General features: G+C 46.1%; 1 protein-coding gene across 1 annotated transcript in view; it reads left to right on the plus strand.

The window, feature by feature from the left end:
* TLN2 (talin 2) overlaps positions 1–12,497 on the plus strand; it is a 203,228-nt gene that overhangs the window by 165,942 nt on the left and 24,789 nt on the right. Inside the window, exons 48-49 of the mRNA XM_028100406.2 lie at positions 53–238; positions 4,064–4,171. Of these exons, the coding sequence (XP_027956207.1) occupies positions 53–238; positions 4,064–4,171 (294 nt within the window). The remainder of the gene's footprint in view (positions 1–52; positions 239–4,063; positions 4,172–12,497) is intronic.

Here is a 12,497-nt window from a genome sequence, read left to right on the forward strand (position 1 = left end):
TTTTTTGGTTTTTGTTATTTTTTTTTCATCTGTTGTATTTCTTAACTTCCAGGTGTTCCAGTCCAAAGAGGTACCTGAAAAGACCTCATCACCTGAAGAATCGATAAGGATGACGAAAGGCATCACCATGGCGACAGCCAAAGCCGTGGCCGCAGGGAACTCATGCAGACAGGAGGACGTGATCGCCACCGCCAACCTGAGCCGGAAAGCCGTGTCCGATATGCTGACGGCTTGTAAGGTAAAGGCCTTGGCGTTGTTTTGGGCGGATTGGTAATGCTCGGTCATGACTGAGTTTTGGGGTTAGCCTGGAGAAAGGGAGGGGCCGGCCACGTGGAGAAGGGAGCAGCTCGGTACCTTACGCTCGGCAAGGAGACGTGTGCTGGAGGTATGCACGCATCCGCCCCGGGTGGGGCGGGGGGATGGCTCTCGAGGGTAGTTTTAGGTTTGAGAGGGGATGGCGCTGGTCGGTTGACTATCCCTCCCATGTTTCCTCTTCCTGAGTAGGCAGGATGCTTTCTTAGCGAGGGCGTAGGGGAGGCCACTCGGACAGAGGCAGAGGGCCTGTGGCATTTTGTTCCTGGCCCTCTGAATGAAAATTGCATCCCGCTTCTGCCTGCCCCCTTTCCTGCCTCCGTAGGTCGGCATTCTGTGCTAGGAGGGGTGCTGCCGTAACTGGGTGAGGACGTGAGTCAGAGGAACAGAACAGGACCTCGGGAAACTGCCTTTCTCCTCTTTGTGCCCAGACGTTTTGCAGAAACTCCTCTGATCCTAGGCTAGACAAGCGGGGTGGCTGCCCTGAGCCCATCCTTGGTGAGGGAGCTGGTGGGACCTGAGTTTTACCAGCTTTGTTTCTTTATCTCTCAAGAAAGTGAGCCGTAAGAGCCCCCCACCCCAGACTTTCACCCTTCTGGGCACAGCCATGTCCCAGGGACTCTGGCTTCCGCTCAGGGATGCATTGATAACCCCCGACCATGGTGAGCAGGTGGGGACAAGTCACAGGAGTTACAGAAGCAGCTGTGGCAGCCTGGGGTCTGAGGAGACGGGGCTATTCTTTGCGGTCAAGTCAGTTGGGTGGGAGAGCTCATGCAAGGTCCAACTGATGGCCTCTCAGGGGATCTTCAGGGCGAGTAGGATGTGTTCGAGGTAACTGGGTAGTGGGAGGGTGAGGCAGCCGGCCCGAAGGGATGGGTGTGCGAGGGCAGCACGCAGGGGGCTGGGGAGAGTGGGAGAGGGTGGCGAGGTGGGAGGGACGCTTTCATGGGGGGCCACGTGTGCTGGGCCAGGGAGTTTAGACCCTCCTGAGGCCACGGGTATTTGCAATTAGGATTGCAGTTGGGATCTGCCCTGTCAGAAGTGACAATTCCCAGAGGGGTTACCGCCTCCGTCAGAGAATAATACTTACCTAAGCAGGATAGGCCTGAATGCCACCACGGTGTGCATGCAGGGCGCCTCACCGTTGCGGAAGGCTCTCCTGCAGATTCTGTCTTTTGATCCTGGATGGGAAGGGCAAGGGGAGTGATCCCAGTTTGATGGATGATGAAACAGGCTTGGCGAGATTATGTGGCATGACCGTGGCCACACAGCTCTTTACTCTCAGAACTAGAACTGAAACCAGGTCTTCTGGTTCCATGGCCTGTCTCTTTCTGCTGCCCACGGCCTCCCAGCCATTAATGCTTAAGGACACTGAGGTTGATGAGTGACTGGTGCTTTGTCTCCATGTTACAGACATGAGATGAAAAGGGGAAATTAAACGGATTAAGGTGAGAATGGAAGGTAGCTCAGATTTTCAAGTCTGTTTGTAATACACATAGCCCTGTTCTCAGGGGAGGAGGGCAGGGATCCAAGTACAGGCGCCATTTGCCCGGCGTCTGCTCCTCTCTGTTGTCCTGCCCCCAGATCAGGCCATCCCGACTTGGCAGGACAAAATAACAGCCAGAGCTTCATACCTCAAAGCCAGACTTGGATGACAAGAGTCCCAGTGCTGAGCCCTGAGGCTCCCGTTAGGATAGGACTTACTCAGCCGACTTACTGACATTGGCATTTCCTTCGGTCCCCTTCCTTTTGCAGAAAGGAAATGAGGCAGCTTTCCAGAAAGGGCATGCAGTAAGGAATATATAGAAAACCAGGGGTACTGAGTGGTGGATCGAAAAGAAACCCTTAGATCCAGGCAGAGGGCCAAGTTGCCCTATTGGAGCACTGCCTTTGGGGCTGCGCAGGGTGGCTAGGCCAAAAATGAAAGTGCAGTAAGTTACCTCCTGGCTCATTTTCTCAGAAAGAGAGGATCACACTAATTCCTCAGGTGGAGAAAGGGCTTCCCTACACCCTAAAGTTAATTCTCCCGTTTCTTGTCTTACTTTCGTGTGCCTATGTGTGTCTGCATTAGATACAATACAATCAACTGTCACAACTAACGTCATCTGGCTGTTGCTACGTTGGGATGAGTTATTAGAACAGAGTCCTTAATGACCACTAATACTCTGTGAATGAGTATAATCTTACCCTATTATCAGATATTTAGGTTGTCTGCATTTCTTATCTGTACTTTAAACTCGACTGCCGTGAACATCTTTGGGCATACCTGTTTTTTCTGTGCCTTGGATAATTTCCTTAGGCAGGACTCCCAGGAGTAGAATTAGTCAGATGGTAGAACATTTTGATTCTTGCCAGATGGCTCTCCCAAAGAGTTCTGCGAAGTTAAAGCCGCCATCGGTGGGCAAGAGCGCCCACCCTCAGTCCCCACACAAGTCTAAATGGGGGTCTTCCGTGCTGCCCACTAGAAGTGACATTTGGTAGCATCATAGCCCGTGTCTCCCCCCAGACATGGGCTCCGTCCTCACGCTTGGAGACACAGGGGAGCAAGGACGAGTAAAACACGGTCGTGGTCATAGGCGTGGCCCATCAGTCCTCAGATGGGCAACACTGAGCTCAGAAAGGATAGATGCTGGCCACTCAGAGTATCCCCACCCCTTCCGGGGTGTGTTGGGGGAGCAGGTGAGGGGAGAGCCCCACAGGGGTTCCCCACCAGCACTCTCCAGTCCTCTTGAGTGGAACAGACGGGAAGGGCTAGTCACTAATCCCCTCCACTTTGACTTTTTATCCTAATGTGTGATTCATATATGTGCTGATTTGTAATTTATTTGCAGTTTTCTCTTTTATATGTTCTGGTAAGCCCCAGGTTCTTTCCGAAGAAAGGCTGGGAAGGGTTGCCCGATTTAGCAAATAAAAAATAGGGTTTCTCAAACTTATATTAAAAATTTTGTATTGTTTATTAAAAATTCAGGTGTAATTGGGTTAACTGTAATTAATCTGGTAACCCTGTGAATAGGTGTGCCACCCGATATATCAGGAATGAATGAAACTGACAGGTCACAAGTGGAAAAAAAAAAAAAAAACCACACAGGATGCTATATTAACCATATGTCCTTGTTTGGTTATCTCACCGTGTATAATGTGAGGTGAGTTAGTTCTGGCCCCTCTGAGGGCAGTGGGGAGCTTACTGTCTAAAGTTTCCCAGGAGCCAGAGGGCCCCCGGTGGGTGACATTGTGAGGGCAGGTCAGGCCACAGAGTGAGGACCTGAGTGTGATCAGCCTGTGGACAGAGAGGGGCTTCAGGACCCCTCAGGCTGCTGGAGAAAGGCAGGCAGACCCCGAACAGTAGATCTCCTGCTGTGAGCCTTAATCATGAATCTTCCCTGGACTTTTTAGTGCATGTGGAATTTCTTATATTTCAGTAAAAGGGGGCAGGGAGAAAGGAAGAAAAGGGGACCTGATTCCTGTGCTTTTGTCTGGCTCCAGGGCACTAAAAAAGGCAAGTTAAAACCATTGAGAACTTACTGTGGAGGAGAACATGGAGGAGGGCTACCTTCTCTATCCAGGGAGTCGGGAAAGGTTTCTCAGGGAGGTCACTGAGGGTGGAGGCAGAGGGAATTCTAGAATCGAGGTCTCCTACCTATGGGTGCAGGGCTGCTTTGTGCTACTGGGCGCTTGACCCCCCTCACCCCTTGGCCCATTCACCACCTGGCTCTTCCTGTCTTAAGATGTCAATGTTCCTTTCTCTCTCCAGCAAGCATCCTTCCACCCTGATGTCAGTGAGGAGGTGCGCACCAGAGCCTTGCGGTACGGGACAGAGTGCACCCTCGGCTACCTGGACCTTCTCGAGCACGTCTTGGTGGTGAGGAGGGGCATCGGCCGGGCCAGGGCTGGAGAGGAGCTACGTCAGATGCAGACCATGCTTTCCTTGGGAAAATACCTCATAGAGCATTGTGCAGGCTCCCCTTATGAGTCTGGGGCTGGACCGTGCTGGAAAGTGTCCAGCATCGCACGACTCCACGTCGAGATAAAAGAAGGGTCTAGAAGAAGTTGTAGTTAGCATCCAGGAGAGCCAGGCTCTCTTTACACCGAAGAGGCAAGAATAGCATGCAAGAGGGTGGGACAGGCAAAGCCACCAAAGAAACAGTATTGGCAGGTCCTGTTAGGAAGAGCCCAGTCCATCCTTCAAGGACAGGGAAGTCTCCAGAAGGAGCCACACTAGGCTCCATGACAAGTTAAGGAAAAACATCACAGTGCTGCAGGTGACCTACCAGCCTCTTGTGACTTCCTCCAGTCCTTGAATGAATACCTTAGGCCACACTAAGAATGCTTTCCTTCCTCTGATGTCTGGAAATGCCCACATGGAGCTGGGAAGGAAGGCTGATAGGGAGGATGCCAGTGGGGGGTGAGTGGTCATGGCTAGGGGCACTGTCCACCCAGGAGCCTCAGGCTTGCACTGACAATCCCAGTTCTTAGGGTGGCTTGGCTCCCTGCAGTCCTAAGGGCCAAACCGTGCACATCCGAAAAATATATTTGCTGTATGTCTGTCTCTGTCAAGTCCCGGAAACTACATTTAGAACCATGGGAGGTCTGGGGCAAGCCCCAAGAGAATTTGTTCAGGAGTCAGAGACAACCCCAGAAGAGAATTGATGACGTCCCACATTCCATCACTGTTTGTTCTTCCCAAACCTATTAAAAAAAAAAAAAAAATCAACAGGCCACAGAGAACCATAAGCCTTTCATTTGTGGGGCACTGAAATTTTTCATTTTGTCCTTGCACTACCACATCAGGCTAGCAGGGCAAAGGAAGGATCCAGAGAAGTGTGACCCCTTGGTGGAGGTCACTCAGCTGCTAAGACAGACCTGGGACCAAATCCCAATTCTTACTATCTCCAGCCCTGTGTTCATTCTAGCATTTCACTGCCACCTTAAAATTAAATTACCTTTGAAGGGAAGGAAAAATAGGACAAAAACAGAGAGGGAGGCAAACCATGAAAGACTCTTAACTGTAGGGAATAACCTGAGGGTTGCTGGAGGGGAGGTGGATGGGGAGATGGGGTAACTGGGTGATGGACTTTAAGGAGGGCACGTGATGTGATGAGCCCTGGGTGTTGTCTGCAACTGATGAATCACTGAATTTTCCCCTTAAACTATAATAAGACACTATATGTTAACTAAATTGAATTTAAATTAAAAATTTTTTTTTAATTAAATTACCTTCTGATATGAAGCATTTTAGGTCTCCTAGGGAGCAGTACTTTTATTCCTCACCCAGATTAAGCATGGTCCATGTGAAAGTGTATCTTCTGTGAGAGGAGGCAGTCTGTGGTTACTAACACTGAGTTCCCAAGCCTGAACTCTTGTGAATAGAAAGCAATGTATTGCATGAGAACCTGGAAACGAACATCTTAGCTGGTCAGTGTTCACAGGCATGAGCCTCTCCAGCCAAACCCACTTTCTGTGTTAGAACATAGTTCAAGTGTTCAGTCTGTGAGCATGCTTAGCAGGAAAATGAAGCCAGCAAGGCCTCCAAAAGGTGGTTTTTCTTTCTTGGTGGGACAGTAGTCTTAGTCACTTAGAATAGAACCTTGTTCTATCTGAAAATTAGAGATTACAGCAGAAACAGTGGTAGGCTTAGGTTTAGAAGCGTTGTGTCCAGATCCCAACTCTGCCACATAAATAGCCACGTGGCTACTGTCTGATCCGGACTTGAGTTTCCTCAGATGTTAAACAGTGTAAGGAATCAGTGAGGGTGTTAGGAGCCCCGGGCTCTGTGGCTGCACTCAATTTGCTGCACACACTTCATTGAAATCTGCCCACACGATGCACATGTCCCGTCTTGCTTTCTGTCTCTCGCCCTTTTTTCTTATTCGTTTGTTGGAAGGGAAGTGATACTGGGATTTTCTTATTCATTCAAAGGAGGGGTCCTCATTTTACCCTTTTCCCCCACCTCCATTTCTTGGGTGAACGGTATTTCTTCCAGCTCCTGTGTCTGGATCTGTGCAGGATTGCTAACTTACCCGGTGCCTGTAGGTCCAGGCCCTGCCCATGCAGCCCTCAGGATGGTGCTGTCCACGTTGGCTCTTGATGAGCCATTTAACAGGAGTGTCTCCGCAGAGGGGTCACCTCCAGCTGTGTATCTGGCAAACCCACAAACCTGGATAAAAAGGAGGCAACAGCCATTAGGGTGTTCAGTGGAGTGAAGATCTTTCATTTCACTCTCCAGCAACAAGAAAACTTCTATCTGGGAGAGGAGTTCTGCCCTCATGAGGAGGGTCAAGGGCCAGTGTTCGAGAAGTTTCCCCAGCGGGGAAGAAAAGTGGAATCCTCACGGGGTCCTCTCCCCAACCTCAGGCCGACTCTAGACCCTTTGCCGCTCTCTGGGAACCAGGTGCCACATCCACCAAAGCACTTCCTCTCCTCTGACCTCTCCTCTCCATGCCCACCTTGTTTGGGCGAGCAAAAGACAGGGCCCCAGGGTGGGTGGGTAGGTGGTTGGCCTCTTTGCCCAAGAAGAGGCCAAGGGATCCAGCGCCTCCATGAACATTAGGGAAGACGTAGGAGCCATTCCCAGTCCACACATTCAGAGACCCCAGCTTTATGGCCCCTTAATTACTATGTCAGGCATCAGCCCTAAGGATCATCATCAGGTTTTTCTCCAACAGAAAGAAGGACACCCGCTGCATGGAAGCTCCACATCGCGCGTGATTGGGGAGGTTTAACTGCGGGGGCCAGGGGTTGGCAAGACGAGGAGCAACCACTCCCTTCTTTTTCCGGGCCTGCCGAGGGCAGTTGCACTTTGTAGCAGATGTGCTTCCCTGGTGGCTGCTCAAATTAGTTGATTGGTTTTCTGTTATGTATTTTTCCTTGTATTTATTAGAGAAACAGGACTTGTATTAAGCCTTATGTGTTATAAACTTGGATGGTGGATGTGTCTGTTAAAAGCCTGTCATCTGAGTTTTCTATACAGTCATCATCATTGTGACCCTGGTAGAAAGAGAAATGTTCTGTTTCCCCAGAGCTGTTTTGAGGTACATGGTGTGAAGGTAGCTAGAGCTAAAATGAAGTCATGAATAGAAAGAGAAGCTGAATGGCACTGAAAATTTCACAAAACATGCAGGATTTGTCTCATCTTTTGCAAGGATGTTTTTGCCTCTTGATGACATGTGCTGATGGTTCTGACTTCCAGGGAAATACGAATGAATTAGCATCATACATTTACTTGTTCATATACTTATTTTTTTTTAAAGATTTTATTTATTTGAGAGAGAGAGAGAGAATGAGAGAGAGCACGAGAGGGAAGAGGGTCAGAGGGAGAAGCAGACTCCCCGCTGAGCAGGGAGCCCGATGCAGGACTCGATCCCGGGACCCCAGGATCATGACCTGAGCCAAAGGCAGTCGCTTAACCAACTGAGCCACCCAGGCACCCTCATATACTTATTTTTGTCTCTTTAAAAAAGCTAGTTGTACTCTTTGGAGGTTATTTTCTAAGAAAAATACAACAAGAAAGCAAGCCTTTCCAGGGGATTATCATAACTATAGGAAAAATACAAGTTCGTAACTGAAAATTGCAGAAGCCCTGTGATGGCATTCTTGCACCCGCACTATGGACATTTTTGGTTTTCTTGGGCCTTCAGCTGAGAATAAGTTCATGTCTCACATTGTTAGCCCTAATTCTTCCTCCCAGGCAGACTGGGAAGAAATCTGGACTAACATGAGGCCAAGAGTAAGGCCAAGTAAGGATTGTATGCCCAGGAGCCACAAGACTGCAAAGGCCGGTACTGGTGGAGAACCCAGCAAGAAATAGGGAAAACGGAGAGGCACAAACAGGGAAACTCACGTTCATTTCAGATACTGAGATGAACTATTTGAGGGTGATGAATAAAGCAGCAGTTAAACTAGTGATTTTCACACACACACACACACACATGTGCACGCCCCATCCCGTTCGCCTCTTCATTCTCTCATCTTCGTGGGAGGACCATGAGTAATAGGATGGCTACAGCATCTCCATTCTGCAAAGCAATTAAACCTAAATCCAAAGTGTAACGCGATATCTTAGGATAGTCCTCTTGGATCTCTTGTAAAGGTGACCTCTTGTTTTAATTGATCAAAGAGAGCTAGTAAGATTCCTGGAAGCTGAAGAAAGGCTAGATCGTTGTCCGGTTCTTACAAAAGGAGAAAGAGAAAAGGTAGAAACTAAGGCTTGGAGATGGTGTCCAGCAATTTTACAGAAATAAATTGAGGTCACTTTCAGGCAGAACCAGGAGGTTCAGGGATCTTCTTTAGTGAGCTGCTTTTCTTAAATTTAGGCACATCAAAATGTGGGGGAAATTATGATGCTTTCGCTTTGTTCAGGTTAAATATCTTAGAGCCAAAGATTCTTTTTTGGCTGATTTGTATATTTCAGATTTTACTTTAGAAAAGGCTTAAAAATAGGGAACACCGTATCAATATCCATATGCCCACCATCGTTAATTAATTAACTTTGTTAATGTTTTGTCCTATTCGGTTCAGATCCTTATTTTTAAAAAATTTAGATCTATCAATAATTTTGTATCAGTTATCAATCCCATTCTCCTTTTTTCTCTAGGCACAAATAACTATCATAATTTTAGCCTCCTTAGACCCAATGGAGCTGAAAGTCCATTTTCTGCCTCCCACTACCATCATCAAAGAAACAGCAGTGCATGTACACAGAAGTTCCTTAAGCTGTTAAGAGGGTCCCCAGAACCCAGTGCCCAGCCGGATCCTTTAGGAATTGAGAGACCAAATCAACAACCCCTGCTTGGGTAATCCTTTCCTTTGGAGAATCCAGTTAGCCATCAACAGATAATGGGATCCAATTTAGGCAGAGCCCTGTCCCTGCTGCCCAGGGAGCTGCTTTCTGAAGCTTTAGACATGCCCACTTGAGCAGTGTTGGCCTCCCGAGTTTGCCATTTGCTGGTTTGTCCTAGAGGATTTTGCAGGGTTAGGGGCAGCCACATTCCCTCTGCAGTAATCACACTTCAATATTGCTGCTCAACCACAATGTGAGATCTTTGACAGGCTTAAAATTACCCCTGTTTCCACTAGCAGAGCTTTAATTTGGTTCTGTCTCTTGTCTGCTATTAGGAATCATGTTGACTTAATGGCAGAATAAAAATAGAACTCCTTTCCTCTTGCTTCATCTGAATCAGATACTTTACCATAGGGCTTGTTCCTTTCTCAGAGCCGGAGTACATGCAGGAGTGGTTCTCTCTCTCTCTCTCTCTCTCTCTCTCTCTCTCTCTCTCTCTCTCTCCCCCCCTCCCTCCCTCCAGCTCTCCTTCAAAGACAGAAGTCTTTAATCACTCCACTTTGATGATGTAAGTGAACTTACCCACCACACCCCTAACTTTTTTCCAGCTTTTTTGAAGCATAACTAACATATACTTAACAGATATTTAAAGTGTGCAGTTTGAATATTGATCTCTGAATACATCTGGGAAAGCATCACCACAATCAAAATAACAAAGGTGTGCATTACTCCTCAGAATTTCTAGGCACCTGCTGATCTTTTTGTTACTATACATTTGGTTGCATTTTCTAGACTTTTATATAAATGGAATGTATAGCATGGACTCCTTTTTGTCTGGCTTCTGTCACTCAGCATCAACATTTTCAGTTCCATCCGTGTTGTTAGATGTATCAATAATTTGTCCCATTTTGCTAAGTAATATTCCATCAGCTGGATATGCCATACTTAACTCTTCACCTAATGATGGACATTTAGGTCGTTTCCAGTCTTTTGATTATTGCAAATAAAGCTGCCAAGATCATTCTCTATGCAAGTCTTTGAGCCTATATGTGTTCATTTCTCTTGGACAAATACCTAGATGTGGAATATTTATAAAATAGGGTATGCATTTTTTTTGTTTTTTGGAAACTTTTTTTTTAAGATTTTATTTATTTATTTGACAGAGAGATAGAGAGCACAAGCAGGGGGAGCAGCAGAGGAAGAAGGACAAGCTGACTCTCCACTGAGTAGGGAGCCCGACGCGGAGCTCATGACCTGAGCCGAAGGCAAACGCTTAACCGACTGAGCCACCCAGGCACCCCATTTAGGAAACTTTTTTAGAGTCGTCGTACTATTTTACATTTCCTCCAGCAGTGTATTAGAGTTCCAATTGCTCCACACCCTTGTCAACACGTGAAATGGTCCATCTTTTTAATTTTAGCCATTCCAGTGGGTGTGTAGTGGTATCTCACTGTAGTTTTAATTTACAATGTTGAGTATCTTTTTTATGCACCTGTTTACCTTCTCTGTCTTTTTTTATGAAGTGCCTGTTCAGATCTTTTGCCTATTTTTTATTTGTCCAATTATGGAACTTGTAGAACTTTCTATTTTCTAGATACAAGTTGTTAGTTTTTTTTTTTGTTTTTTGGTTTTTGGTTTTTGGTTTTGTTTTTGAGAGAAAGCATGCACGTGCAAGCGGGGGAGGGGAGAGGGGAGAGAGGGAGAAAGAGAATCTCAAGCAGGCTTCAGGCTCAGCATGGAGCCTGATATGGGACTTGATTCCATGACCCTGACATCATGACCTGAGCCAAAATCAAGAGTCAGACACTTAACTGACCGAGCCACCCAGGTGCCCCTAGGTTTTTGGGTTTTTGTTGTTGTTGTTGTTGTTGTTGTTTTAAATAGTTTCTCTTAGGGTGTGGTTTGCCATGTCATTTTCATAACAATGTCTGGAGAGGGAGGCAAATGTGTGTTCTTAGAAAACAGTGCTGCAGAGTTGAAACAAAAAGAACAGATAGGACTTGAAAAAACAGAAAAGGAAAACCAAAATATATCTTATTTCTCAAATAAACATATAACATGAATTGAATGTTTCTGTTTGCACAGGTTATCAAATTATTTTTAGGGTTATATCCCAGTATAAGGGGAGGAAAAATAATTTTCTCCCAACCCTTCTGAGTTCTTGCCTACGTAGTAAGGCAGATTAACAAGAGAAAAACAAATTTATTAACTTGTGTACCTCATGGATACATGGCAGATATCCAGGGGAAAAAATGAGTAACTGCATAGGTGGTCTGAGCCACCAGCTTAAATACCGTCTTTAGCTCAAGGAAAAAAAAGTGTGTAATTGGCTGGGGGGAGACTAGTGATGGGAGGTTGGTTACCAAGAAAAGCTCAATAAAGTAGGGTAAGGTGGTTATGCAGATTTAAGTCTGTGCCTTCTCTACTGATAAATTCTCTTGTGATAATCAACCTTCTCTTCAAGCAGGAAGAGGGAGACACCCTTAACAAATGAAGATTTGCTTTATAAATGTAAATTTCCCTTTCAAAAGAGTAATTTATACTCTTTTCAGAGCTTCTCCTGTATCTGCTCTTTCTCAAAAAATTAGTTCAAAATAATCCTTATACCAAAGAGGTATATTTTGGGGTGGCACACTCTGCTACCCTTCACCAGCTTCCTGCTGTTCTTTCATTTGCATGCCAGATTGATTCTCTTTATAACAGCCTTATTGAGCTGTAATTGGCATATGACAGAATATGCCCACTTAAGCATTAAATTAATTGGTTTTTACTGTATTTACAGAGTTATTCACCTATCACAATATATTAGAACATTTCATCACCCCAAAAAGAAATCTCACACCCTTAAGTGGTCATTCATTGCCCTTACCCCCACTCCAAGCCCTACACAAACATTAATCTCTTTTCTGCCTCTGTAGATTTGCCTGTTCTGGACCTTCCATATAAAATCGAATCACACAGTATGTGGTCTTTTGTGACTGGTTCTTTAACTTAGCATAATGTTTTTAAAGTTCTAAAGCATAAACTTCCAAGTTCATGGTTTTTGAAGTTTTTAGGCATAATTTAGATTTTGTCCTCTGAGAATCCTTACAAAACCCAAGATCACTAAGATTTTCCTGTGTTTTCTTCTGTACAGTTTTAATTCTTTTTTTTTTAAAGATTTTATTTATTTATTTGAGAGAGAGAGAATGAGAGAGAGAGAAAGCACATGAGATGGGGGGAGGGTCAGAGGGAGAAGCAGACTCCCTGGCGAGCAGGGAGCCTGATACGGGACTCGATCCAGGGACTCCAGGATCATGACCTGAGCCGAAGGCAGTGGCCCAACCAACTGAGCCACCCAGGCGCCCTGTACAGTTTTAATTCTTATATTTCGGTTTATACTCCACTTCTAGTTAATTTATGCATACGG

Source organism: Eumetopias jubatus, unplaced genomic scaffold (assembly GCF_037043125.1).
Source record: "Eumetopias jubatus isolate StellerSeaLion01/CBP00866 unplaced genomic scaffold, mEumJub1_p1.0 scaffold_7, whole genome shotgun sequence".
NCBI classification, from domain to species: domain Eukaryota; kingdom Metazoa; phylum Chordata; class Mammalia; order Carnivora; family Otariidae; genus Eumetopias; species Eumetopias jubatus.